Source organism: Peromyscus californicus, unplaced genomic scaffold, assembly GCF_007827085.1.
Source record: "Peromyscus californicus insignis strain IS unplaced genomic scaffold, ASM782708v3 Scaffold_15__1_contigs__length_86483966, whole genome shotgun sequence".
NCBI classification, from domain to species: Eukaryota; Metazoa; Chordata; class Mammalia; order Rodentia; family Cricetidae; genus Peromyscus; species Peromyscus californicus.
In genome coordinates, this window is record NW_026294447.1 from 85,381,307 (window position 1) to 85,408,445 (window position 27,139).

Sequence of the window (27,139 nt, forward strand, 5' to 3'; positions counted from 1 at the left end):
TATATTCTTTTACAAAAGTGTAAAATTTTGAAATATTTCTGATTGAGAATGAAACCTTAGTTCACCCTGTTCTGAAACCCCGGTGGAGCTGTGGGGATTCAGAACAAGCCTGATGAGGCATAGGCCTTCAAAAGGAACAAGGGAAGCTAAGTGGGTCAGCCACGTCTGCCATGGCACTGTTAGCAATGGTCACTATTTTCCAAACTTTTTGAGTCATAGGTTGTAGCCGATGTATTCCTGTGTCCACCCAGCTCCTGTAGCTGCTCAGACCCAAGTAAACACACAGAGACTTATATTACTTACAAACTGTATGGCCGTGGCAGGCTTCTTGTTATCTAGTTCTTATATTGTAAATTAACCCATTTCTGTTAATCTATAAGTTGTCACATGGCTTGTGGCTTACCGGTACTTTACATCTTGCTTCTCATGGTGGCAGCTGGCAGTGTCTCCTGACTCAGCCTTCCACTTCCCAGCATTCTCCTCCCTGCTTATCTTGCCTATACTATACTTCCTGCCTGGCTACTGGCCAATCAGAGTTTTATTTATCAATCAATCAGCAACACATTTACAGCATACAGAAAGACATCCCCAGCAATAGGTTAAACCTCTTCAAACGTCCTCTCATGGATAATGAATATTCGTCTCTTTCTCCCCCTTTAGGTAGAAGAGAGGTTATTCCATTAATTTTTGTTTTATTTATGTGTGTCTATGTGAGTGGATGCCAAGTATATGCAGGTGCCCATGGGGACCAGGAGAGGTATTTAGATCCCTTGGAGCTGGAGTTACAGGCAGTGTTGAGCTACTCAGTAGGGGTGCTGGGAACTGAACTCAGGTCCTTGAAAAGAGTAACAGGTGCTCTTAACCACCAAGCCATCTCTCCATCCTAGTAATAACGCATGGAAAATATGGCTTACATGCTAAAACACTGGAACCCTAGCCGGATTACCAATTAGAGAATTCCCATCCACAGATTTTCATTCTCTCTCCCTCCCTCTCTCTCCTTCCCTCCCCCCTCTTTCCCCCTCATCTCTGTCCCTCTCCCCCTTTCTGCCCCCTTCCCTCTCCCTGTCCCTCACACACACCCCTCTGCATGCTCACACTATTATTGCTCACACTCACTCGCTCGCTTTCTCGCCCTCTCTCACCCTCTCCCTCACTCTCTCTTGGGAGATAGAGTCTCTCTGTGTAGCCCAGGCTGGGTTTGAACTCGAGATCTTCTTGCCTTAGCTTCTCAAAGGCTGGGGTGACAAGCATCTACCACCATGCCATGCCCATGGTTTCCCTTAAAATGAAAAATGCCTTTTCATCCCTAAGAGAAATATATACCCTGAATATGAAGAAAGCGTAGTCTGCTCTAGCTGGCTGTCAGCAGAGCCAATGCATCTACAAATCGTTCTGGTTTGTCCCTATGATTTCCTCTGTGAAGTGTGTTAGGCCTGACGTTTGTCAAAGCTTGCCAGGCACACGGGCCTGGGACTGGATGTGTTTATGTCATTCACAGAATCAAAAAGCCTGGAACACAATGGTACTCAAAAACATAGCCGCCTCGGGGAAATTCTCCAGTGATCGCACCATCAAGGAATACGCCAAGGACATCTGGAACATGGAACCTTCGGATCTGAAGATTTCCCTGTCCAACGAGTCTAGCAGGGGGATCAATGGGGAGTGAACAGTGGCGCGTCGCTCAAAAGGGAGTGACTTCTTATTGAACTTGAATATTTTTATAGCTTCGTTGATTCTGTTTTGTTATTAAATAATTAGTTAAGTGTCTCTGGGAATGGGAAAGGAAAATGTATGGCTGTACCAGAGCTAAAAATAAAATGTCGACTTCCTGTTGTCGATCAGTGGCGTGCTAGGATTACTTTCCTCAAAAGTAATCACAGAGCCGGAAAACTGCTTGGAACTGCTTAATGCCATTTAAAAGAACTAAGGTAAAATATTTTCACTACTGTCGGGAGTTCAAGCTCCAGGCTGCTGTCTCAGTCCCCTCACGCTGTCATAACAGAAGGTGCTAATCTAGATAACCTACAAACAACGTAAATTTAATCTCACAGCTCCGAAGGTAAGAGAAGTCCAAGTTCAAGAGGCTCCCAGGTTCAGAGTCTGCTGAGAGACGCACTCTCTGGTTCCTAAATGGTACCCTCTCATCCCGTCTCAGCTGACACCAACGTTCATACACCAGCAGCCACCTTACTCACAAATATTCCCAGCAGGTTTCATAAGTGGACATTTATAGATGAGACCAGATCACATTAAATTCTGATTCTCCACATCGAGGACTTGACATGATTCGCAAGTCAGACGATGATGAGCTAAAGACCATTCCGTGCAGCTTTCTTTATTCAAATGGCAGGTGGAAGTATCGAGGGCATCTGTTCATCCAAGTAGCCCACTGCAATTTTGCATAAAGAAGCCACACAGCTCAGGTGCCATGTGTACCGCATCTTCTAGAGATTTCCACTCCTCCCAGCCCTCATGCCCACTGCTGGCTCAGGAAGTCTCTGCAGAAAGAGGACACAGGTCAGATCACACTTGGTCTGAATAACTCAGGGCTTGCCTTGATCGCCCATTGTGGCAGGGCTAATTGAGTCACAGTTATCAAGAGGAGTTCTCACCTCACACTTCTCAGCAGCATGGGGCTTTTACAGAGAAGGTTGTGGTGGAAGCCTGGAGGGAAGACAACCATTTTGACCCTGTCTTTGTTCCTGTAGGCACTGCGTGCAATTTCGTAGAGCTGCAAGAGAAGCGAAGACAGTCGAGGGCAGTGATATCCCGCCACAGATCGCCTAGTCTGACTTTCCTAAAAGGGAAAGGAACTTGGGGAGTCTCTCACCAAGTCAGACCCTAGAGGTCCACATCCCTCCTCCCCAGGTTCTCTATTGGCTGTTTCTGCAGTTAAGGACCAGAACAATCATGACTAATGGAAAACACTAATGAACCCATACTTCCTCTCACCACACCTCATTGCAAAGGCTCAAAGAATTGCTATGGGCCCACTCCAGCACAGCGTTGTTCAAAGGAAAACATCATTAGCGGTAACATGGGGGAGGGGGGTCCCACTTAGCCACAGACCCCAGGTGAGGGACCAACGTCTAACCCTACCCTCCAAACTCCTTTCAATTAAGCAGCTAAGAGCACTGACACTCATTGTAGAGATCGGGGAACTTGACTCCCGGAGTGTAGAGCAGGCCCTATAATGTCAGAGACCTTTTAAGCGCTAGTCAGAGGTCAGCTAGATGAAGAAATGGTAGGACTCTTGGGCTACCTGCTTTCCGTACTCCAGGGGCACTGTCCTGTCATCTTCTCCATGCAAGATGAGAAGCGGGGAGGACAGGAACTTCACACTAGGGCAGATGGGGGGAAAACGCCCAGTTTAAGGATTCAACCTGAGCTCCCAAGTCACACTTCTAGTGACGTATGATGTTCGCCCAAAGCTCAGAAAAATAAAATCTCCCTTCCAAGGAGTCACAGCTTCCCATGTGCAAAACTTCACCTAGTAACCACTTTATCCCCCACCCATGTTTCCTCTGTTTGATTTGCTTGTCCAATTGAATTGAATTAATAATTAATCACATCTATGTGAATTTTAATAATACTGAAGAAAATGCACACTGGAATAATGGATTTGCATGGCATTCGTAGACCTTATCTTTTTCTTTATTATACTTCATTGTGTAATGCCTGGAGTATTTTAATTAAAAGTCTACAAAGTAGGGAGATGGTAGCCCAGTGGATATCCAACTGGCTTCCTCCAGTTGACCTACATAACAGCTCACAACCATCTCTAACTCCAGTCCCAGGGGATCTGACGCCCTCTTCTGACCTCCTTGGGTACTATACATACATGGTGCACAGACAAGTACCCCCACACACATAAGATTAAAATAAATCTTTTAAAGTCTACAAAACAAGGTAACTCAAAAATAAGAAAACTGCTGGGCGGTGGTGGTGCACGCCTTTAATCCCAGCACTCGGGAGGCAGAGGCAGGCGGATCTCTCTGAGTTCCAGGCCAGCCTGATCTACAGAGTGAGGTCCAGGACAGACTCCAAAGCTACACAAAGAAATCCTGTCAAAAAAAAAAAAAAAAAAAAAGAGGGTGAATGTGCAGTCCCAGGTGTGATTAACCACATGGCCAGCCCAGTTTGGCAATACAAAAGGTTGCTGGCATGCAGAAAAACTTCCATTCTCAGGGCTTACTCAGACACTTCCATATCCTTCCAAATTCATCACTAAAGGTTACTTCTCAGAATGCTAGCTTTCCTTGAGTGCCAAAATAAGAAAAAGGATATAATAACAACTGCCTATTTGAAAGCATCCTTAAATTATTTCTAATCATTATCTCTATTGCCAGGTCATCTGGTTGTTATTACGTGTGTTTGTGCTACGTGTGGAATAAAGACTTAGCAGTCAGGGACCCCCATAGATGGTTAGACTAGACCCTAGCAGTCTTTCACTGGGCTCATAAAGACGCATCTTTAAGATGTCAGAAGTACTGGATTGGAGCAAGCATTGACTCAGACATACAGATAACAGGAGATCCTGAAATGTGTACAAACCCTGCTCCAGATCTAGTGCCCATACTAGCATGAAACCCACCAAGAAGGAAGGCCAGTACCCCGAGTTCTCATCTAGAATGCCATGGCTGTTACTCAAGAGCAAGAGCAAGCATCTTGGTTTGCTTACTTTTCATCACTAGGGAAGACTATTTTGTCTTCTTTAAGGGCATCCGTAAGAATGCTTAAACATCTTGGTAGCTTCTTGCAAATCTATTTTTAAAAAAGAAAAACCAAAGAGGTAAGTCACTGCTTGTCCCACAACCGTCTAGAATACATGGTTGCAAGGTCTCAGAACAATTTTCCCAAGCAGGCATACAACTTGTTATACCCTCTTGTTATGAACCCCAAGTAGTAACAGAATAGCCACTCTCCAGCCATATTAAACTTCAAAAACTCTTCTGGCTCTTCAAAAGTAGTTCCTACAATTGACGAATTTGGAGGAGGAAACCAGAAATGATCAGAGAACCAAGCCACATATCAGTTCTACCCTCAAAGACAATAACTGTCAACATTTGGTTGTATCTTCCTATATTGCTTCATTTCAAATACATGTGACAGTCAAGCTCTTATTCCTCTGTTCTCAAAGGAGCAGTAATAAGCAAAATCTAAAACTTGCTTCTAATGCAAGCAGACTTAACTAGTTTGTTTGGGGAGCAGCATTCAGATTAGACCAATTCTGGTGAGGGAATTTGATAGGCAGGTAATTGGTTTGAGAGGATTTGAAAACAAAATGGTTAAAAGTGGTTTGTTATTGTGATGCTTCAAAAAACATTTCAGATTTTGACACTAGCCACAGGACCCCAAATACAGCAACTGACTTTCTATGCACACTGAATTTCCCTTCTAATGGCAATCTGCAGTAAACAGAGTAGGAGCTGAGTCTGCCTTTCAACACTGCGATCATGTCATCGCATAATTAGTTCACAAGCCCTAAAATGTTTTTGTTTTTGTTTTTGTTTAAGATTTATTTATTATGTATACAATGTTCTGCCTGCATGTATGCCTGCAGGCCAGAAGAGGGCACCAGATCTCATTACAGATGGTTGTGAGCCACCATGTGGTTGCTGGGAATTGAACTCAGGACCTCTGGAAGAGCAGGCAGTGCTCTTAACCTCTGAGCCATCTCTACAGCCCCTGCCCTAAAATGTTTTAACTGAAAACATGGAGCAGAGGACAAAGACCCTACACATCACAGCATCCTTCCCCCACCTTCTGCACCCCCAAACGACATCCCAAACCCAATCTTGGTCCTCTAGCTCCACTACCACCAGCCCAAGCCACTCTACCTATGGACCTAGGCAGCTCCCATTCCCACTCTCCCCTCTGTAAATCAGATCCCAGTGCTGACAGCCTGGCACCCTCCAAGGATGCTTGGATTAAGCCAAACAGGCCACCTTGGCCTTTGAGGCCCTGCAGAGTTGGGTGGCGGCCTCTGCTCCCAGACCTTTGTCACTAAACCCCTCGCTGGCTAAGTCCGATTCGGCTGCCTTCTGCTTCTAGAATCTTACAAACTCCATAACAAGGCCTTACTTTTGCCTTTTTCTCCACCATAGACCTCTAGATTTTTGGCTCAGTGGGTCTGAGCTGAGATGACTCTTTCTTTCCTTTTAAATATAATTTTTAAGAATTTTTGAGATTGTAATTTAATTAAGACATTTCTCCTTTCCATTTCTTCTCTCCAAACCCTCCTATAAACTCACCCTCCCACTCTTCGTCAAATTCATGGCCCCCTTTTCCACTAATTGTTATTGCATGCATGTATATATATATATATATATATATATATATATGTAGATGTTATACATAGATGTATATATAATCTTAAATATATAAATATAAATTATACATATATGTATATTTCTAAACATAACCTGTTCAGACTGTGTAATGCTACTTGTATGTACGTTTTCAGGACATTTTTTATAGAGGTTTCTCCTAACCAGCTCTGAAGTCTTGCCTTCAACATTTCCTGTGACACAATGCTACCCCTTTCACGGCTAGTCAGTATTCTCTTATTGGGGCTAATCTTCTACTTCTGCAAGGATGTAATTTCTTCACTGGTGAGGGGTTGGGGTGCACAAGACATTTCTCTTTTCTTCTGTTACCCTCAAAATCTGGAAGGCTTCCTGGTGTATCAAAGATGTCCAATAAATATTTGCTAGAGGTGGAGGGGATCTTTTTATGCAAAAATCCCTGTGAGCACCTTAAGCCATCAGTCATTTTTCCTCAGTGGGCGGGATTTTCAGGTTTCATTCTTAGATTTTTACAAAGGACAGCCCAGCAGCCTCTCCCAAGGTTCTCCTACTGTAGCTTTGAGGGGAGGACGGAAGGATGCCATGTAGTGAGCAGGACCTTGCAAAGGACAGAAATGGGCACAGAATAGGCAGGCCAGCAAACTTCATAAATGTTTTTTTGATGGAATTTCACAGTGATGCCGGGCTGGTTTTGAACTCATGATCTTCCTGCTTCAACTTTCTGAATAGCTTATGTTATAGGTACACAGTGACACACTTAAAAAATGTTTTCTATTTATTTAGGGTGTGTGTGTGTGTGTGTGTGTGTGTGTGTGTGTGTGTGTGTGTGTGCACATGCACATGCCACATGCCATGTGCACATGGAATTCAGAGGAAATCTTGTAGGAATGCATTCTCTCCTTCAACATGTGGATTCTGGGGGTCAAACGCAGGTCATCAGGCTTGGCAGCAGGTGCCTCTACCAGTGAACCATCTCACCAGCCCTAGCTTCCCATTTTTTAAAAAAGGGGAAAAAAAAATCGTTAACATTGAGGCTACAGCCTGCCACCTGGAGCGTGCTACTGGAGAACAGTGACTTCCTAAATGTCACGGTTATTTTAAGCATTTTTTCCCCTGATCTTTTAGAAGGGGGATTCACAAGCCTATGGGGAGTTTAGTTAGCAAACTGGCACAGGACAGGGCAGCCAGCGCTTAGGACACAGTCCTGCTGCGTTGGGAGCCTGCCCGGTGGCTCGGGTGCCTGGCCTGCGTGTTCTCCAGCTCTCTGTGAATGACCTGTATTCAGGTGTGGGCCGGCTTTCTCACACTGCCTCTCCTCTGTCTTCTCCCTCCGTGTCCACGAGTTACTAGGTTTCTTTTCTTTTTTTTTTTTTGTTGTCTCCTGATTTCCTCCCTCCTGGAGCTGAGACTCGTCGGGGGGAAAGTTCAATAAGAGAGACCCTTCAGCAATTCATCTCAAATTCTGAAGGAGTAAGAAGAAAGCAGACCCAAGTCAGTCTCCCATCATCCCTCACTCTCTATCAGGGGAGATGCCCTTTGAGACTAGAAGGTCATATCATATGGTTACCACCTGTCCAGACCAGAAAGGCAACCTCTTAACTGGTCTTCCTACCTCCCCTTTTCTTCTGTAATAATACCAGATAAACATTCTTAGAATGCCAAAGGCATGAAATCTGACGTTTCCAACCTTTGGGGGTGCCATACCGTATGCTAAACCCCTCACTCCTGGCTTAACTGTGAGCCATCCACAGCTGCCCCCAGCCTTTCACGCCAGGACCGCTCACCTCCGGCTTAGTGCCTGGACTTAGAGGATGCAGGTGCTGAGTGGGCAGGCCTTTAGGCTCTGCTCTCCCTCACCTATGAGCAGCGGTAAGGGCTGCACACTGAGAGGGATGCTGGGAGGATGGAAAAGGATGAGCGTGGAAGGTGTACAGGAGCCCGTACAGGGTTCCACCTGTACCTGCCTCCACCCCCGCTCATGAGCTCAAAGCCTCATGCTCCTCTAGTTCCTCGTTGCTTTACCTTGTTTTCTGGAAATTCACTTAGATCTGGGCTATCTGTAAGACACACACACACACACACACACACACACACACACACACACACACACACACCAGAGCACAAGGCCATCTTCTTTTCTCCATTCTTCCCGCCCTGAAATTACTGTTCTGTCTTCTCCCCAATACCCTTTTTAGTTCACTCTGAAACAGAATGAGTGGAGAAAAGAACAGGCATCACTGGTGTCCTAACCAGCAGCTGGCTACCTCCCATGCAGTCTCTTACATCATTTGTTTGTTTTTGTAACCATCTTGTGCATTAGGCATCTACATCTAGTGGTAGAGGCTAGATTTGAACCCACATCTGTCTGAATTCACAGTCCACGCTCATCACTTACCCCATCCTAATTAACAAGAAGGGGTGAATCTCTGCGGTCATTTTTGACTTCCATCATGTCCTCCCTCCAACCAGAGCATGGGGCAGAGGACCTGTCTCTACCTCCACTTACGTCACATCATGCTATCGCTTACTCAACGGTAACCATCAGGGGATGGTACCACATGTGGATAGAAACAGATGCTCTAACCCACTGATGCTTGCTATGCAGACACAACTGCAGTTGCTTTTCGTATGTATGTATGCTCATTAATTTAACCGTCACAGCAAATTCGAATACACTTTTCTTATCCTAGTTTATAGAGGAGACAGACGACTAGCGCATTAAGAAAAAAGTTAGCCCAAGATTACCCAGCTGTGAGCGATGATTCAGAAAATCAAATCTGAGCAGTGACAGACACCAGAGCCAGGGTTCTTAAAGACTGAGAAATCCTACAGGAGAGTTTACCTCTAAGTTGTGGAGTGCTAATTACGTCCATCGACTCCTGGTTTGCAACTTTAAACTGTCCTGAGGTACAAAAGTGGTACCCATGGAGCAGAAACTGTAAGTACTTTGAATGTTGATCTTTCCCTGGATGTGGATCAATCCCTGCCGGATTGCAGTACCCAGTTAGCCATGTGATCACAAACATCCTGGACTCCACTGAGCTGCCACACCAGCAGGGAGGGGTGTCATGGAGGCATGAGTTTACCACTGAGTGTCAACAAACATCTGCAAACTTTATGCCATTTAAAATTAAACTTTTAAAAACTGGGAGAAGCTGGGTGTAGTGCATACACCTGTTGTCCTAACTACTTAGGAGGCTGAGGGAAGAGGATCACTTTAGCCTGGGAGTTCTGGGCTATAACATAGCACTCCTCCATGGTCTCTGTTTCAGCCTCTGCCTCCAGGTTCCTGCCTTGAGTTCCTGCCCTCAGTGGTGGACTATAAGTTGTAAGATGAAATAAATCCTTTCCTCCTCAAGTTGCTTTTGGTCATGGTGTTTTATCACAGCCAAAAGTGTCTCAAAAAATAAATAAAAACAAAAACAAAAGAAGTAACTAATACCCCAGGCTTGGTGATGAGTGTCCGTACCTGCTGAGCCACCTTGCCAACACCTGAACGAGCTGACAGTGAAAACAAGTTTCAAAACTCGTGGGATTCAGAAGTGTGGCTTAGGTAGAACATGTCCTACCACATAAATTAGAAAATAAACCCCCAAATAAATTATTAGTTGATGCCGGGCCTAGTGGTGCACACCTTTAATCCCAGCACTCGGGAGGCAGGCGGATCTCTGTGAGTTCGAGGCCAGCCTGGTCTACAGAGTGAGTTCCAGGACAGCCAGAACTGCACAGAGAAACCCTGTCTTGAAAAGAAAAAAAAAAAAAGAACATAACAAAAGATTGTTCAATGAGTAATAGATACCATCTCATGAAATCAACAAAAAAATAAATGTGATAAAAATACAACGAAGAGAAAATGATACATATACTTGTTCTGATCCAAAAGGCCGGGAAGAGACCAGTGAGGGAAGATAAGGGAAGGACAGGAACTGAGGAAGCAGAAGGCATTAGCCTGACAACTAGAAAACTTGACAAAATCAACCGCCTCCTGCTGTTGGCACCCTGCCAGGACCACACAGCCAGCCGCTTGCTCTCATCTTGGGAGACAGAAGCCGTGGTCTCTGTCCTTCCTCCACTCTCTACTGTGGGGACAGCAGGAAGGACACTCATGCTGCCCTCTGTCCTTACCCAGCACTTCACTCCCTTATGGAGCTTTCCTCCGCGCCCTCCCACAGTCCACCACACACAAAGGCCCCGCCTTGGGTTAGCGTCTCACAGAAAGTGTTCGAAAGAAAAAACTGAAGAAACCTGAATGACAACTAAACAAGCAAACATAAATGTGAAAGTAAACAAAGGACAACAAGATCTTCATGCATCGTCAGTACTAGGAAGGTATCCGTTGATCCAATGCAATCCCAATCCAAGTCCCGGAATTTTTGTATAAATCATTAAGAGTATTTGGGAATATATATGAAAATACAAAGGGTTAAGGATAGCCAAGGTAACACGAGAGAGAGGGCTCAGAAGTTAAGAGCACTTGTTGCTCTTGCAAGAGGACACAGGTTCAGTTCCCAGCATCCTCATGGTGGCTCACAACCATCTGTTACTCCAGTCCCAGGGACCACAACTTCCTCTTCTGGCCTCCTTGGGTACAGCATACATATGGTACATTAGATATACATGCAGGCAAAATACCCATACACATAAAATAAAAATTAAAACAGAAAAAAATAAGAATACCAAAGGCAATGTTGAGTATGAACAAAATTGAAGAACCTGTACAGCAAACATTGAGATATATCACATGCTAAAGTGATAAAATGTTGTAATAGTCACACGAGAATGGACAGACAATGAAGAGAAATGAGACTCTACCAATTGTGCACACATTTGTCCACACATAGACTCCAATACACGTAAATACTGGTGCTGCAGAATGAGCAAGTTCATTTCATAAGTGGTCCTGGGTCTATGGACACAAGCATCCAAACCTGTGAACTATAACTTTTAACATAAAAGATAAAACATTCTCCAGAAAAGAGCATAGAAAAATGTCTGTGTAAATTTGGGTAAGCAGAATTTTGTTGTACAAAACACAAAAGCATATACATCAAAAAAAAAAAATTGGTGAATTGTTCCACATTAAGTTTAGGAATATTTCTTTATGGGAGAAAAAAGGCCAAGCAAAGTACTGTAATCTACCTGCAATACAATTTCCTAAGGACTCATGCTAGCATCTACGAAGAACTTCCCCAAGTAAAATACAGCTCAATTTGAGAATGGGAGAAAGACATGAACAAGTCCATAAGAGATGTCCAAATGGCCAATGAACATGTAACAACACCTAACCTCATTACTCAGCAGGGAAACACACATCAAAACCATGGCAGTAGACCAACCCAGGGCAAACCTGGATACAATTAAGATTCTCACACACTCGGTGGGAGACAGGCGGGTAAAGTCACTTTTGAAAACCACCCAGCACTGTAAGTGCTCCAGCAGAATCTCACACACAGCAACTCATTCCTCGAGCTCACCTAGTAACACAATTGCACGTGAGCTGAACACAAGTGGGGGCTGGAGAGACGGCTCAGCGGCCAAGAGCACTGGCTGCTCTCCCAGAGGACCTGAGTTTCCCAGTCCCAGCACCTGCGTGGCAGCTCACAACCATGTGTGACTCCAGTCCCAGAAGATCCAGCGCCCTCTTCTGGCCTCTGCAGGCACTACATGCATGTGGTGCATAGACATACATACAGGCAAGACACACAGGTAAGAAAAAATAGAGTACAAGTGTAAGAGGACACACCAAGGTACATAGCTTGATGGTAGAGCATGTGTGAGGCCGTAAGCTCAAGTCCCAGCATACACACACACACACACACACACACACACACACACACATTCACACAGAGAGAATATACACAATAACAATGTTATGAGTTGCCTCACACTGAGAGGGGTGATCTGAATGTCCATAAGTAACATGATAGACCTATAAATCATGGTATGTGCATTATAACTGAACACCATATAGCAACGGGAATGACCTCACTACAGTTTTACACATGCAGAGTAAAATCTCCTAAGTATGATATTAGGTGAGAAAGCAAGTGGAATGTAACCTATGGAGTTATACTTACATAGAAGAAGCTGAAATGGAACTAGACTCCTTGGAGAGACACACGTGGATAGTATCACTACAAAGAAACACACAGCTGTGGCTGCCCTCTCCCTGAAAACACTTAAGCAAACTTCAGAAAACTCTGTGCTGGCTTATGGCACAAAACATTTCAGAAATAAACAGATTAAAATGTCCCTATGATGCCTTATAGCATGAAAGAATTTAAATTTTGTGCCTGTATCTCCTCTAAACCCTTTGCCTTTCCTCAAACTCCTCAGCTAACCCCTCATTTGCTAACATTCATTTTGGGCATGTGACTATAAGCAATCAAAAATTAGGCCTGGAGAAGTGTGTAAAATCGGGGAATTGGGTCAGAGGTGGTGGCTCTCGCTGTAATTCCAGAAATCTGGGAGCTTGAGACAAGGGGAGAGTCATTGGATGGAAACCCGTCTGTGCTACTCAGTGTGAGTTCAAGTACAGTCTGAGCCGTGAAATGAAACCTAGCTCAAAAAAAGATAGTAAATAGTAATAGTAGTAGGATGATGTACACAACAGATTTTTTTTATACTCATCTTTATGCTTTACTTTCTTGAGAAGACTGTTGACCATATCTGGAGTACTATGTAAAGGCATTTTCTCTAGAATCTTCCTTATGACAAAATAATGTAAGAGATATGGCTGGCATTCATAGAGCTGAAACTGATGTATAAAATTTTATTTTCAATTTAAAAAGAGTAATTATTATAATAAATCTATGTCTAATCAGTTTTAAAATCATAAAATGTGTACTAACCAGTAGTGCAGGCACTAAAATAATTATAAAATATATATAGTTAATTTGGGGGAAGAAACCTTTCACTTAATCAGCTCCTCTGTCTGTTAGAAGCCCTTGTGCCTTCTGTAGTAAATTGACCAAGGCTAGAACAACTCAGGATCATACAAAACTCATTTAAAAATGAGCCATAATTAGCCAGGCTGTGGTGGCACATGCCTTCAATCCCAGCACTCGGAGGACAGAGACAGGTTGGATTCAGGACAGGCTCCAAAACAACATAGAGAACGGTGTCTCAAAAAACAAACAAACAAACAAAAAAAACAACCAAAAAAGAGCCATATTTATAAACACCTGGGTATAGAAACAACCTACACACTGACACAGGGTGAGAGGAACGGGAGACTCACCTTTAACAAGGGATAGTTGATACTCGCCACCAACATGTTGGTAAATGGAGCTTCTAAGACAATGGCATCAACGGGACATCCTAGAAAATAAAAACAATTAAAAAATAAATGAGTGACTCTCCTCTTCAAATACCAAAATACCACCTTCCCTAGACAAGGGGTCCTTGGGGTCTTGCACACAAACTACCTACATTAAATCCATTTGTGAAGTTTTTTAATATGCAAGCTCCTGAACCCCACACCATACCTGGGGGACAGTCTTGGGGCAGGGATAGAGAGAGAGAAAGAGAGAGAGAGAGAGAGAGAGAGAGAGAGAGAGAGAGAGAGAACATGCATGCATGTTTATGTGAGTGCACATGCACATGCAAGCAATCTTACTCATGTGTGATATGAATGTGGAGGCTAACCTCAGATGTTGTTCCTCAGGAACTGTCCACCTTGTTTTTTGAGAGAGTCTCTCATTGATCTGGAGCTTGCTGATGAGGCTAAGCTGGCTGACCAGTGAACTCTAGTAATCCTCCTGTCTCTGCTTCCCCAGTAATAGGACTAGAGGTGTGCCACACAGTGGGCTTCCCCAGTGATGGGACTAGAGGTGTGCCACCACAGTGGGCATGATGGCAAGCACCTTTCATCCCAGCACCTGGGAGGTAGAGGCAGGCAATCTCTTTGAGCATGTGTCCAGCTTGGTTTACAGAGTGAGCCCCTATCTCAATAAATAAGTGAATAAATAAATATCCCACAATTGCACCACTGTTCTTGGCTTTCTCACATAGGTTCAGGGGACACCACTCATGTCCAAAGTGAGCGTGGCAAGCATTTTCCTGGCTGAGGCACTACTCCAGCTCAAGAATATGCGTTTTTAACAAGCCCTCTCCTTCTTGAGTATGTCTATGCACATGATGGCTGGAACTACTGCCTTCTACTAAGAATGCAAGACTTCCAGGGCTCAGAAAATATAAGAAAGCAGAGTATTATGTGGAGAAAGAGGCTCTGCAGTCCTTTCTAAAGGATAGGCCAGAGGCTGATTGAGTTGTTTGGTCAATGCTTAGAGAGCAAGTAGAAAATGTATATGGAAAAGAGGGATGTTGTGGAATATTACTTTAACTACAAAAGGTGTGTTGCATTTGTTTATGTTGAATTTATTTAATTATGTAAAGATGTGTTGCTGTTTTACCTCACCTGCCTAAGGCACCTGATTGGTCTAATAAAAAGCTGAACAGCTAATAGCTAGGCAATAGAGGGATAGGAGGGGCTGGCAGGCAGAGAGAATAAGTAGGAGGAGGAATCTAGGCTTTAGAGGAGAGAATGAGAGAGAAAGAGAGGGAGACACCCAGGGCCAGCCAGTCAGACAGCCAGGCAGCCACCAACCAGCTAGACACTGAGTAAGACATACAGAAGGAAAGAGAGGTAAAAAGCCCTGAGGCAAAATGTAGATGAAGAGAAACAGGTTAAGTTATAAGAGCCGGCAAGTTATAAGTTATAAGAGCAAGTTATAAGTTATAAGAGCACAGCACATGCTGCCCTCCCAGCACTGGGGAGGCAGAGGAAGGAGGACACCTACAGCTCACTTGCCAGCCAGTCTAGCTGAGCCAGAGAGCGCCAGGCTCGGTGAGAGACCCTGCTCAAGAGATAAGGTGGAAAGCAATTGAGAAAGATGGCTAGCATCCAATCTCTGGCCCCTGCAGGCATGCATGCCTACACACATACAGACACATATACACATATTAGACACACACAGGGTTACTAACTATTTAGGGTGTGACAAGACAGTTAGGGAGACTATAGACCATTTCTCTTAGAGTTAGCTGTGACCTCAAAGGAGTTCATTCTAAGGAAAAAACGGTGCATTTGATATAAAACAACCCTGATAAGGTCTGAGCCCAGCCTCCAATCAGTTTAATCTCTGGTTGGTTCATGGTGACTTTATCTCCACCCAAATGCCTTGAAGGAGCAGAGCAGAGGATTCCTGGGAGAAGAGAGCATCACCCACGTCCTCAATCGATCATCTTCCATATGTGATTGCTATCCCTTAATCAAAAATAAGTGGGTCTATAAATAAAGAGAAAACAAAAGAGACTGGGTTGTAACTCAGTGGTGGTGCACTTGCCTATCATTTTTAATGCCCAGCACAGATTAAAAAAAAAAAAAAAAGCAAAAGGGGAAAAAAAGAAGAAACTGAAGTCCAAGGACATTGTTAGTGGAGAAAATTGAGAGAAAAACAAGGTGTTCGGCAAGCTGTAAGTGTCCAGAGCTGCTGGAAGTCAGGGATGGCTAAGCGTAAGAGAGAGACACTGTGAGTTAGAGACATCAGTCCGGGAGGGGCTGCTCTGGGGGCGGGACAGGGAGAGTGAGAACTCTTAGAGCATCAGGGTAAGCACGTAAGATTTGGGTCCTTAGACAAAAGACAGAGAGATGAATGGATGGATGGATGGACGGATGGACGGACAGACAGACAGACAGACAGATAGATAGATGAGATAAATGAGACAGACAGATAGATAGACAGACAGATAGATAGATGGATGGATGGATGGATGGATGGATGGATGGATGGATGGATAGATAGACAGACAGACAGATAGACAGACAGACAGATAGATAGATAGATGGCATGTTTTTTCAATGAAAGTAGACAAACAGCAGTGAGGATCTGTAAGCAACTGCCAAACAAAACAAAACCACAAGCAATTGATCTTAAGATTGTTTTTTCAATTTCATAGCAGCACTGATTTTTTTTTCATGTCTTTGTTTCTTCATCCAACATTTCTATACTAATTTTTTTTACTCTTTAAACAAATGGTCTGGCCCTATTCACAGCTATTTACAGAGATCCGACATTCATAAAGTCAGTTAGAAAGCAAGCAAGCTACATTCTTGGAATGGGACACCGTCTCCACTCAGGTCTCCTTGGCAAACACTGACGGGAATATTATGGGAAACGGGCGGCAGAGGGCAGTGTGGCTATAGTTGTCCTCTAGGAATACATTGCTTTCCTGTCCTATGATTTAACTTAACATCATGTTAGGAAGAGGACTCTTGAGACAAAGAATTGCTATGCAGCTGAGGCTACCTCAGCCTCCTGAGCATTGGGGTTATGGGGCGGGGGGGGGGGGGGCAGTGCTACCATGCTCAGCTAAGTAATTTTAGCTTTTCCCTTAATGTTTCTTTTTAATTTCACAGCCCAGGAAAGCAGCAGTCACACTGCTAAAAAATCCTTCAAAACTGGGGCACCTTGGGGTCTGTGGTCAGTACGTACACAGATCTCACAGAACCTCCCAACTTTACATTTCTCTCCCGCAAGGCCCCAACCCGCCATTTAAGAATTTTACGTTACCTTTCGCCTCCAACACTCTTGCAGCATTTGTTGCAACTCTGTAAAACAGTGACAGTGCGTATGGAACACGGCAGTCGAGTGCACACCGGCAGCGTGCGTATGAAACACGGCAGTCGAGTGCACACCAACAGCGTGTGTGGGAAACACGGCAGTCAAGTGGACATTGTGACCTCAACAACTCAGAACCAGCAATTGATGAAAAGCTCTGGGCTCTCTGCCTCGAAAATCCAGACAGACACATAATTTCGCCCAGGATTTCAAAGGATGCCATAGACACTAATTTAAGGGTCTTCTTCTTTAGTAGATTATTCCAGAATAGATATCAGTGTCATGATTATGCAGGGAGTGTAGGGACTTGCCATTGTCTTGTAAGCAGGCATACTGTGAGAGAGGCCCCCTTGCCATTTCTGGAGTGAGAAAGACTAAGGAACCGAGGTATCCCAGCTCAGCTTCCCTTCCCCATTTACTGCACCTTTGAAGATACAAAACCCCTGTGAAGACACGAGGACCCACTAAAGGACAACACACGGGCTCCCACTTACCCTGTGCCCAGAGAGTGGCCCCACAGACACACGGGGGTCCCACCACTTCTTGCCTTGGTCCATTCATAGACACAGATAGCGTCTGTGGTTAGCCCCTCCTCAGTGGGCGACCCGGTAGAATCCCCGAACCCTGGCAGCAAGAAGGGGCGAGCACAGTATCACACCCTGTGAACCGAGGTGGCGTCATCAAAAGCCTCTGTCCCCGCACATCTTTGTCACTGTTCCCAGCACGTACCTCTGTAGTCCACAGACAAGACATGAAAGCCCCCGTCACTCAGCACCTGCATGCCAAATGAGCGGTTATCACTTCAAGCAGTGAGACGATCCCAACAGAGAGGGCTCCTCATCAATACGTCTATGTCCCTCTGTTGTAATGGGGGGAGAGATGTGTTCGGAAGGGCTAGGATCCCGCTCACTGGCAAGGCACATGCCTAGTGTGTTCAAGGTGCTTGGTCTGAGTCCCAGAATCACAAAGATTCTGTATTTCTTTTTTTTTTTTTTTTAATCTAGAGATGAGAGTTTTTTCCTTGTCACAGTCTCAGTGGAGCAATCTCTAGAGCTGGAGGTGTGGCTCCGGTACCCACCTAGCATGCTCAAGGCCCTGGGCTTGATTCCTGAGACCACACGCACTCTCTCTGAAAGAATGAATGACTTTCCCTGAGAATGAAACACTACACAGAGTTGTGGGGAGAGACACTCTCATAACGGGGAGGTGTTTATCTCGAATATGGTCAGATAAAAGTTGTATTTTCAACTAAAAAAAAAGAAAGAAAGACATCACCACTTGAATACATGAAATCATTGCCCAGCCCCAAGTCGGTAAAGAAAAAATATGAAAATTTAATTTTAAACAAGCTGAAAATACAATAGACAAAGAGGAGCAATTCTTAAAGATGCGTTTTGTAGATGAACTGAAGTGAAGAGTCAGAGTAACTAGTTATAAGTCTTCCAGCTCCTTATGGGCGGAGCCAAGATTGCAGCCCACGCCTGCCTGGGCCTGCCTGCATCTATGTAACTGTGGCTTCCCACTGCGGTGGCTGTGTGTGGCTAAGCCTGATCAGGGATCTTCAACATTCCAGTCAAACTACAAGTTAGAAACGAACTGGAACTTTCAGCTTGAGCCAACACACAGTAGGCGGGCACCAGGGAGGTGGAGTAGGGTCATCCATGAGTGGCTTGTAGCACCCCATATTGAGTAAGGATAGCAGTAACAACTCTCACACTCCAATATTTACTCCTAGGAAAGTAAATAAGACACGGAAAACAAAGTAGATGCCTTCAGTTTTCCATAGCTGTACTATTTAAATAAATTCAGGGGCAAAAAAGTAGAACTTTATAACATCAGTGGACTAGCTAGCAGTTACTTATGAATTAACTGGAAAAGGTACAGTCTTTAAATCGGTAATTATGACCCCTATGTAAGCACATGAAAAAGAGAGCCGAGTGTGTGATGCACGCCTAAACCCAGCCTTTGGGAGGCAGAGGCAAGCAGATCTCTGTGAGTCCAAGGCCAGTCTGTTCTATATCGAAAATTTCAGGCCAGCCAGGGTTACATAATAAGACCCTGCCTCAAAAAAAGATGAGGAAAACCAAGAAAATGAAAGTGTTTATAAAAGAGTGTTGAAGTGTGCAATGCAATTTATATTTAGATACAGCCACAGTATGAAAGGTTTATATGAAAGAGAGAAAGGCCAGTGGAGAATGAGCAGAAACAAGAAACAGGATTGGGGAGGGGGAGGGGGGAAAGGAAGAAAAACGTGATAATACAGACCTTTTGTTTTAGAGGAATCACCTGCCCAGACGGGTGAAGAAATTTGTAGAAGTGAGATCAAAATGATGAGAGGGTTTTGGGGCCCAGAGTTATTACCATGTGTTTATATGCACATGTACACGCGCATGCGCACGCACACGCGCGCACACACACTCCCAGTGTTATTCCCATGTTTACACACACACACACACACACACACACACACACACACACACACACTCCCAGTGTTATTTCTATGTTTACACACACACACACTCCCAGTGTTATTCCCATGTTTACACACACACACATACTCCCAGTGTTATTTCCATGTTTACACACACACACACACACACACACTCAGAGGTGTTCCCATGTGTTTACATATACACTCCCAGTGTTATTCCCATGTTTACACACACACACACTCACAGTGTTATTCCCATGTTTACACACACACACATACTCCCAGTGTTATTTCCATGTTTACACACACACACACACACACACACACACACTCAGAGGTGTTCCCATGTGTTTACATATACACTCCCAGTGTTATTCCCATGTTTACACACACACACACACACACACACACACACACACTCCCAGTGTTATTCCCATGTTACACACACATACTCCTGGTATTATTTCCATGTTTACACACACATACTCTCTCAGAGGTGTTCCCATGTGTTTACACACACATTCCCATTGTTATTCCTGTGTTTACACACACACTCCTGTCCCCGTCAAGGTAATGGACGAGCCGCTCATGGGGTACTGATCTCTCAGGAGACCATCACACTGAGGCCCTCAAGGGGAACTCCAGACTGTAACGCTGACAGAACTGGAGGAGACTTAGAGTACTGGTGCTCTGTGACCTCTCAGACTTACCTTGGCCAGCTTGACTCTGTGAGGAGCTGCCCTGTGGAGGAGAGGGGCAATTAGGATGGACCATGACAAATTCAATACAAACCTCTCACAATGTCCCCCCTTTCTCTTCTTTTTTAGATTTTTGTTTTGTTTTTGTGCATTCTGTTGTTGTTATTGTTGTCTGAGAAAGGCTACACTCTGGAGTCCTGGCTGGCCTCAAGCGCACAGAGATCTGTCTGCCTCAGCCTCCCAAGTGCGGGGAATAAAGGTGGGTATTACCATGCCTGGCCTAACACAGGTCTTTGTTTGCTTGTTTTGCTTTTTGAGACAGGGTTTCTCTGTGTAGCCTTGGTTGTCCTGGAACTTACTCTGTAGACCAGGCTGGCCTCAAACTCACAAAGATCCACCTGCCTGCCTCTGCCTCCCAAGTGCTGGGATTAAAGGTGTGCACCACCACCACCACCACCACCACCACCCCACAAAGAACTATTTCTTAGTGGCAAGGCCAGCTTGCCTGTGTCAGGACCAATGACTGAAAGACCCCACCTACACCCCCACCTTTCCTTGGATGTGCTGGTCTCTCCAGGGCTTCCCAACACAGGCGTTTGATGATGTACTGATAACCCATCTCTGGGTTCTGTGCAGCAGAACTTACCTTTAGGTGTTCTCTGTAAGCTAAAGGAAAGATTCTAAAGAGCAACTTCAGAACTGGGAGTAGGGGTGAGGGTGGGACTGGATCATGCACTCAATTACAATTTGTCTGAACCCCACTAATTCTGCCACAAAGCTCAAGAAGAAATGAAGGAGAAAGACTTGCCTTTGCAAGTACAAAATACCCCCAAAATGACAGCATCCACACTCACCTCAAGAAAAGAAATCAAAGAATTAGCCAAAAGGCAGAAAATCCCTTTAAAAACAAAACAAAACAAAACAAAAAAAACCCAGCCGGGCGGTGGTGGTGCACGCCTTTAATCCCAGCACTCGGGAGGCAGAGGCAGGTGGATCTCTGTGAGTTCGAGGCCAGCCTGGTCTACAGAGCGAGAGCCAGGACAGGTTCCAAAGCTACACAGAGAAATCCTGTCTCGAAAAACTGGAAAAAAAAAAAAAAAACAAAAAAACCATTAGCCTTAGAGCCAAAGTTGTTCAATGTTAATGAGCCATGGAACCTCTGAGCAGCTAGTTAAAGCTATAAACCCATTTCCTAGAAACAAAAATGGACCCACATTTCAAGTTTATGACTTTAGGAATGGGTTCAGAAGTCCTAAAGTCCCCCATAGATCTGGGGCCTACATACACTGACTTTGGTCCTTTGACAAGTTCTCCTGTGGCTTCCTGTTGGAGGAACAGTGCTCAGTACTCAGCACTGGGAGCTCAGTACTGCTGACTGTTAGCCGAGACTTCAGGGTCGAGGCTGAGGAGGGTGTGGCCCGCGGGCCCGGGTCGACTGAGGACAACTTCAGATTCACACACAGACACCGGCAATGGCAGTCTGGTGTACTGATCCTTTAAATATACCTACTGTGACACTGTCCAACTTCATAAACCAGAACAATGCTAAACAAGGCCCACTGTTCAGTCTCACTGAAAAAAAAAAAAAAATCTTAGGGAACGCAATTCTAAAACGGACGGACAGAGTATGAAAACTCCTGGAGAGAAGGCAAGACGTGAGAAAGCCGTCACCTGACAGAAAATGACAGGCAGAGAGGCACAGGCGAGCGAGCCGGCCGGCAGGTTCCTGAGCCTGTCACTGGGTTTTTGGGTTGAAGTGTCTGTGCCCCACCCCCACCCCCCAGACGGGAGGGAGACAGTGGGTTTGTGAGACACTGTCCCCTCCCCCTCCCGGCGGAGCAGGCCCCAGCTGATAATCACGTGGGCCAGGGAAGGCTTTGACAGCGCATCAAAGGACAAGGGGCTTCTGGGAGGCCAACTTCGGGACAATGCCAGACAGGGACCGCAGGGACTGGGTTGAGGCATGAATACGGGAGAACGGGAGAACGGAATCGATCAGAGTCCTCCGTCTCTGTGGTCAGAGTTCCAGGTGACTTCTCTCAGGCCTCAGACTTCAGATGAAGGGAATTAATGCTAAATAAAGGACTCTTCACTATCCTTTTCTGAAGGAGACCACCGGTGTGGAAATTGCTCTTTGTCTGCCCTTCAATGCACACCTTTTCCAGTGGTCCACGGGTTTGCCAATCCATGGAGTGTTTGGAGACTGTTTGGAGATAGCATGTGTTACAACGGGAATGCTTGTCTCATAGGGAGCCAAGCACATATTCAAAGAAATGCAGAAAGAAGCTTTTACAGGCCACATGAAGAGGACTGCATGAAGCCCTTTGGAAACAATTATTCCTAGCTACTAGGATTAGCAGCAACCAGTCTGAGGCTGAGGGGGGGAGTGGCTGGGCAGATATTCCCGCACAAGAATCTGAGGTCCCAGTGGCCTTTGTGCAAGGCTGTGTGTGGTTCTGTCAAGCCTGCTACGGACAGTTCTTCCTGTCGGACACACGCATGAGAACCCCTTCCTCCAGGCTGCTAGCTCTAGTCTTTTCTTGGTTTAAAAACAACTGATTCCATTTGGATTCAATCTATCATCTTGGATAATCTTAGGGATTAAAGAAACCAGTGGCTTAATTGAAATCGATACAGACCCTTTTGGAAGAATTACTATTCCCTCCCTGTCGGAAACAGACTCACATCATTCTACATGCCATGCAGACTGCTTGTTTAAAGAGAAGCCATTTGCCAGAACACCATTGCATTTCAAAAAAACAAATAGAAATAGGCGAAGGCATATCTGTGATTGAAAACTGCTTTCAGTCTCCCGTAGCTTAGAAATGCTCTTAATCTCTCAAAAACAGATAGACAGACAGACAGACAGATAGACAGATAGATAGATGACAGATAGATAGGTAGATAGATAGATAGATAGATAGATAGATAGATAGATAGATGACAGGTTGATAAATGATAGGTAGGTAGATAGATAAATAGATAGACAGACAGACAGACACTCCAAGCAGAGGTGCTGACCTGTGTTGTGCACTGCCATGAAGATAAACAATAATTGGGTTCCCATCATGAAGGGCAGCTTCATACCAGCAACGACCCTTCCCTTTGGCGTCTTCTCCCCGGCAGCTGGGGACCATGTGCCTGAAGAGCAAGGAAAGCTTTTACGAAACTACAGAGGCAGAAACTTGCTTCCTTCCCACACCCTTATTCCAGAGATCACATACCAAAGCAACGGCTAAGTGTGTGCGTACTTTGAGTAATACATGCATAAGCTAATAATAATAAAACCTAAAAGCACAAAATACCTGAGGAAAATTGCTATTGCTACGGCACCACCCCACACAGGGGTCACTGTTTACTGCTTTAATTCCTGCAACTTTTGTTTCTATTAAGAAATTTGCAAGATTGCAGTTCTTATGTGCAAGCCATTGAATTATCAACAACAACAAAAACCAGGTTGAAACAAGCAAAAGATAACAGAAATTTACCCAGAATTTGAACATGAACCCAAATTATTTTTCTTTTATCTCTCAGTAACCAATATATTATTAAGACACTCATATAGTTCAATAGTTGCTTAAGTTTTGATGCTCAGATTTCAGCATATGAACACATGGGGACTTCGAAATAACAATTAAAGATGTTCAACAATGTCATGTGGGTGGAGGTGATGGCTAATCTTGGTTGTTAACTTGACACACCTAGGAAGAATGAACCTCGGCTAAGGAATACCTTCCATCAGATTGGCCTGTGGGCTTGTACATGGGATGTTTTCTCAATTGTGAGTCGATGAAGGAAGGCTCACTAAAACAGATGGCTGATGATGTGGAAACCTAGTGCAGTGGAAACTCCCTGGAATCTATGAGAGTGACCTAGTGAGATCTCATAGCAATGGGGGATACAGAGTCTGAACTGGCCGTCTTCTATAACCAGGGAAGGCTTCCAGCAGTGGGACTGGGACGCCAATCCAACAACAAAACCTCTGGCCTGCTTGCAAGATGTGCTGGGGTAATAGTGGCACAGAACTTGTGGGAGTGGCCAACCAATAACTGGTCCAACTTGAGTCCCATGCCATGAGAGGGAGTCCATGCCTGACACCACCCTGATGGTCAGGAACCAGAGGCTAGACAGCCCAACGACCCAGGATTCAAACATCATCCAGCAACCGATGGGAGTAGATGTAGAGACCCACAGCCAAGTACTAGGTGGAGCCAGGGGAACCCCGCAAAAGAGGGGGAGGAAGGATTGTAGGAGTCAGAGGGGTCAAGGACACCACCCCACAGAATCAACTAATCAGGACTCATAGGTGCTCACAGAGACTGAAGCAACATTACAGAGCCTGTATAGGTCTGAGCTAGGTCCTCTGCATATATGTTATGGTTGTACAGCTGGGTGTTCTTGTGGGACCCCTCACAGTGGGAGTGGGGGTGTCTCTGACTCATTTACCTGCTCTTGGCACCCTTTTCCTCCTTCTGGGTTGCCTCATCCAGCCTTGATATGAGGGTTTGTGCCTAGTCTTATTGTAACTTGTTATGCTGTGTTCAGTTGATATCCCTGGGAGGCCTGCTCTTTTTTTGAGAAGTGGATCTGGGGGAGAGGGGAGATGTGTTGGGGGGGTGCTGGGAAGAATGGAGGGAGGGGAAACTGCAGTTGGGATGTAATGTATGAGAGAAAAAAGAAAGTGAGAGAGGGAAGGAAGGAAGGAAAAAGAAAGAAAGAGAGAGAAAGGAAGGAAGGAAGGAAGGAAGGAAGGAAGGAAGGAAGGAAGGAAGGAAAGGAAGGAAGGAAGGAAGGAAGGAAGGAAGGAAGGAAGGAAGGAAGGAAGGAAAGGAAGGAAGGAAGGAAGGAAGGAAGGAAGGAAGGAAGGAAGGGAGAGAGAGAGAGAGAGAGAGAAAGAAAGAAAGAAAGAAAGAAAGAAAGAAAGAAAGAAAGAAAGAAAGAAAGAAAGAAAGAAAGAAAGAAAGAAAGAAAGAAAGAAAGGGGGCTTAAATGTAAACCCAGGAGCAAGCCAGTAAGCAACCATCCTCCGTGTCTTCTGCTTCAGTTCCTGCCTCAGGTTCCTACCCAGAGTTCCTGCCCTCATCTCTCATCCCTCATCCACGGACTGTACTTTGTAAGATAACATAAACCCTTTCCCTGTCAAGTTGCTTTTGGTCATGGTGTTTATCACAACATAAAGCAAACTGAAATAGCTCTACCCACCATTAAGTGATGGTTACTTCAGAGCACAAGTCAGGTGGTTTAAGGTAAGTCTGTAACATACCCCAAGAACCTTCCTAGATTATACACGCAAGTTTCTCCTTCACAGACAGATCTCTTTAATTTCTAAGCTCTGAAGTCACTACTCAAGGGAAGCCATGCAGTCTAACTAATGAAACCAAGTGGCCTCAAGATTGTAAACACCCGTCTTCAAGTTCTTCTGTCTTGTTCAGCTAACAAGAGAACCCTGAAAGTGTTGCATTGTATCATTTCACAGGGACATACAGAACTGGCCAAGAGGCAATGAATCTTCAGTCCTGTCAGTCACCAAGGAACAGAAGCCCACCATCCACAGGACCTCCGGAAACACTGATGCCTCTGTCCTCTGGGTAATCTGCTCATGAACATAGCCGTCTCACCATGTGCATGTGGTCAATCAAATGATTGGCTAGACTGTCCTTGAGGATAAGGAAAAAGTTATATGCACTGTTACCAGAACATCTTCCTGTTGGAACTTCAGACTCATGGAGATGAACTATAAAACAGAGCATTAGTAATGGCAGCCAAGAGCAAGCAATAGACCCAACGAGAGGGTTCTCAAGATTATAACAGAAATAAAATAGAAGGCACAAGACCTCTTTTGACCTTGATTGGGTGTTTTCTGTGTGCTAGAGTTAGGCTGTGGATGAACCCACCACCAGAGGCTGTCCGCCCACGGAAGCTACAGTCTCATTAGGAAGGCACAAGTAGGCCAGTAATCATAATGTTTATTCCATGACAATAGAAGAACTGCCCTAAGCGTTGAACACAGATGGCCATAAGCGAGTTTACCGGAAGAGGAAGAGGAGGGGATAGGAAGGTTTCCTGAAAATGACCAAAGTGAGACCCTCAGATGAGCGACAGTGGGGTGGGGCATGGAGCGTTGGCATAAGGAGGGAGCAGAGCAAGTCCTGGTTGTGGTGTTTGTCAGGAAGTCAGTGTGTCTGCCCATGATGGCAAGGATGGATGGCAGAAGGCAGACGTAGGTGGGACCAGAAGCCAAGAGCGCCATTTTGTACGACTTCAGACTCTAAAGCAAACGGTCTGTAAAGTAAAGTGGAGCAAGGGAGTTGCCACAATAAAAGGAAAGGTGTACAGAACAGCTTCTAGAAGCTTCCACAGACAGGTCCTGCACAGGCAGGCAGCACAACCTCACTTCCTCTATGTTCTTCTAGCAGAAAGTTTTGCTCCATCTCCCCCAATATCCGTGTGTGTGTGTGTGTGTGTGTGTGTGTGTGTGTGTGTCTGTCTGTCTGTCTGTCTGTCTCTGTCTCCCTGTCTGTCTCTGTCTCCATCTCTCTTCTTTCTACGGTTGATGCACGTGAGACGATCAGGCCTTCTTAGATGGTTCAGAGGCTCACACATGTGCTTACCACACAGGCACAAGAGCCCGAGTCAGGAAGGCATCAGTCAGCTCACTCACCAGACGCCGAGCAGCACCCCAGGCTCGGACCTGACGAAGAAGTTCACTGTGTGAGCGATCGTCGACTCAGGCTTCTTTAAATCCACAAGAAGGGGAGTTTTATCTGCAAAGCAGAAATCGTACTCAACCCCCAGCACCAGGCTCTGTGCCTGTCCATCCGTTTTCAAAGAAGCTTCACTTTTGTGAGCGAGTCAGTTTTAAGTTGCGAGCTAAGCCTTTCCAGAGTGAAAAAGCAGAAGAAACCATTTCTCTAAAAAGGTAAGTAGAATCGGGCAAAAATAAACCCACGGGGAATACCATTATCATCAGCTGTAAGGCAAAATATAGTCAGTCCTGACACACAACAGAGGGCGAGACACTTAGAGCTAGGGCTCCAGTATGGGGGGTAGAAGTCAATCTCCGTCTCTCTCTCTCTG

At 45.0% G+C, this 27,139-nt stretch overlaps 2 protein-coding genes across 2 annotated transcripts in view; one reads left to right on the plus strand and one right to left on the minus strand.

The window, feature by feature from the left end:
- The window catches only part of Pygl (glycogen phosphorylase L), a 53,139-nt gene extending 51,298 nt beyond the window's left edge, over nt 1-1,841 (plus strand). Inside the window, exon 20 of the mRNA XM_052738157.1 lies at nt 1,502-1,841. Coding sequence (XP_052594117.1) covers nt 1,502-1,669 — 168 coding nt within the window. The 3' untranslated portion in view covers nt 1,670-1,841. The remainder of the gene's footprint in view (nt 1-1,501) is intronic.
- A 53-nt stretch (nt 1,842-1,894) lies between these two features.
- Nucleotides 1,895-26,911, minus strand: Abhd12b (abhydrolase domain containing 12B; the record flags this gene model as incomplete). Its single annotated transcript, XM_052738158.1, has 11 exons — nt 1,895-2,501; nt 2,616-2,734; nt 3,266-3,344; nt 4,685-4,767; nt 13,552-13,631; nt 16,886-16,923; nt 17,428-17,557; nt 17,663-17,708; nt 20,075-20,105; nt 23,084-23,203; nt 26,724-26,911. Coding segments are annotated over 11 exons (942 nt in total), but the record flags the coding sequence as incomplete, so codon positions are not given.
- Between the last annotated feature and the right edge of the window lie 228 nt (nt 26,912-27,139).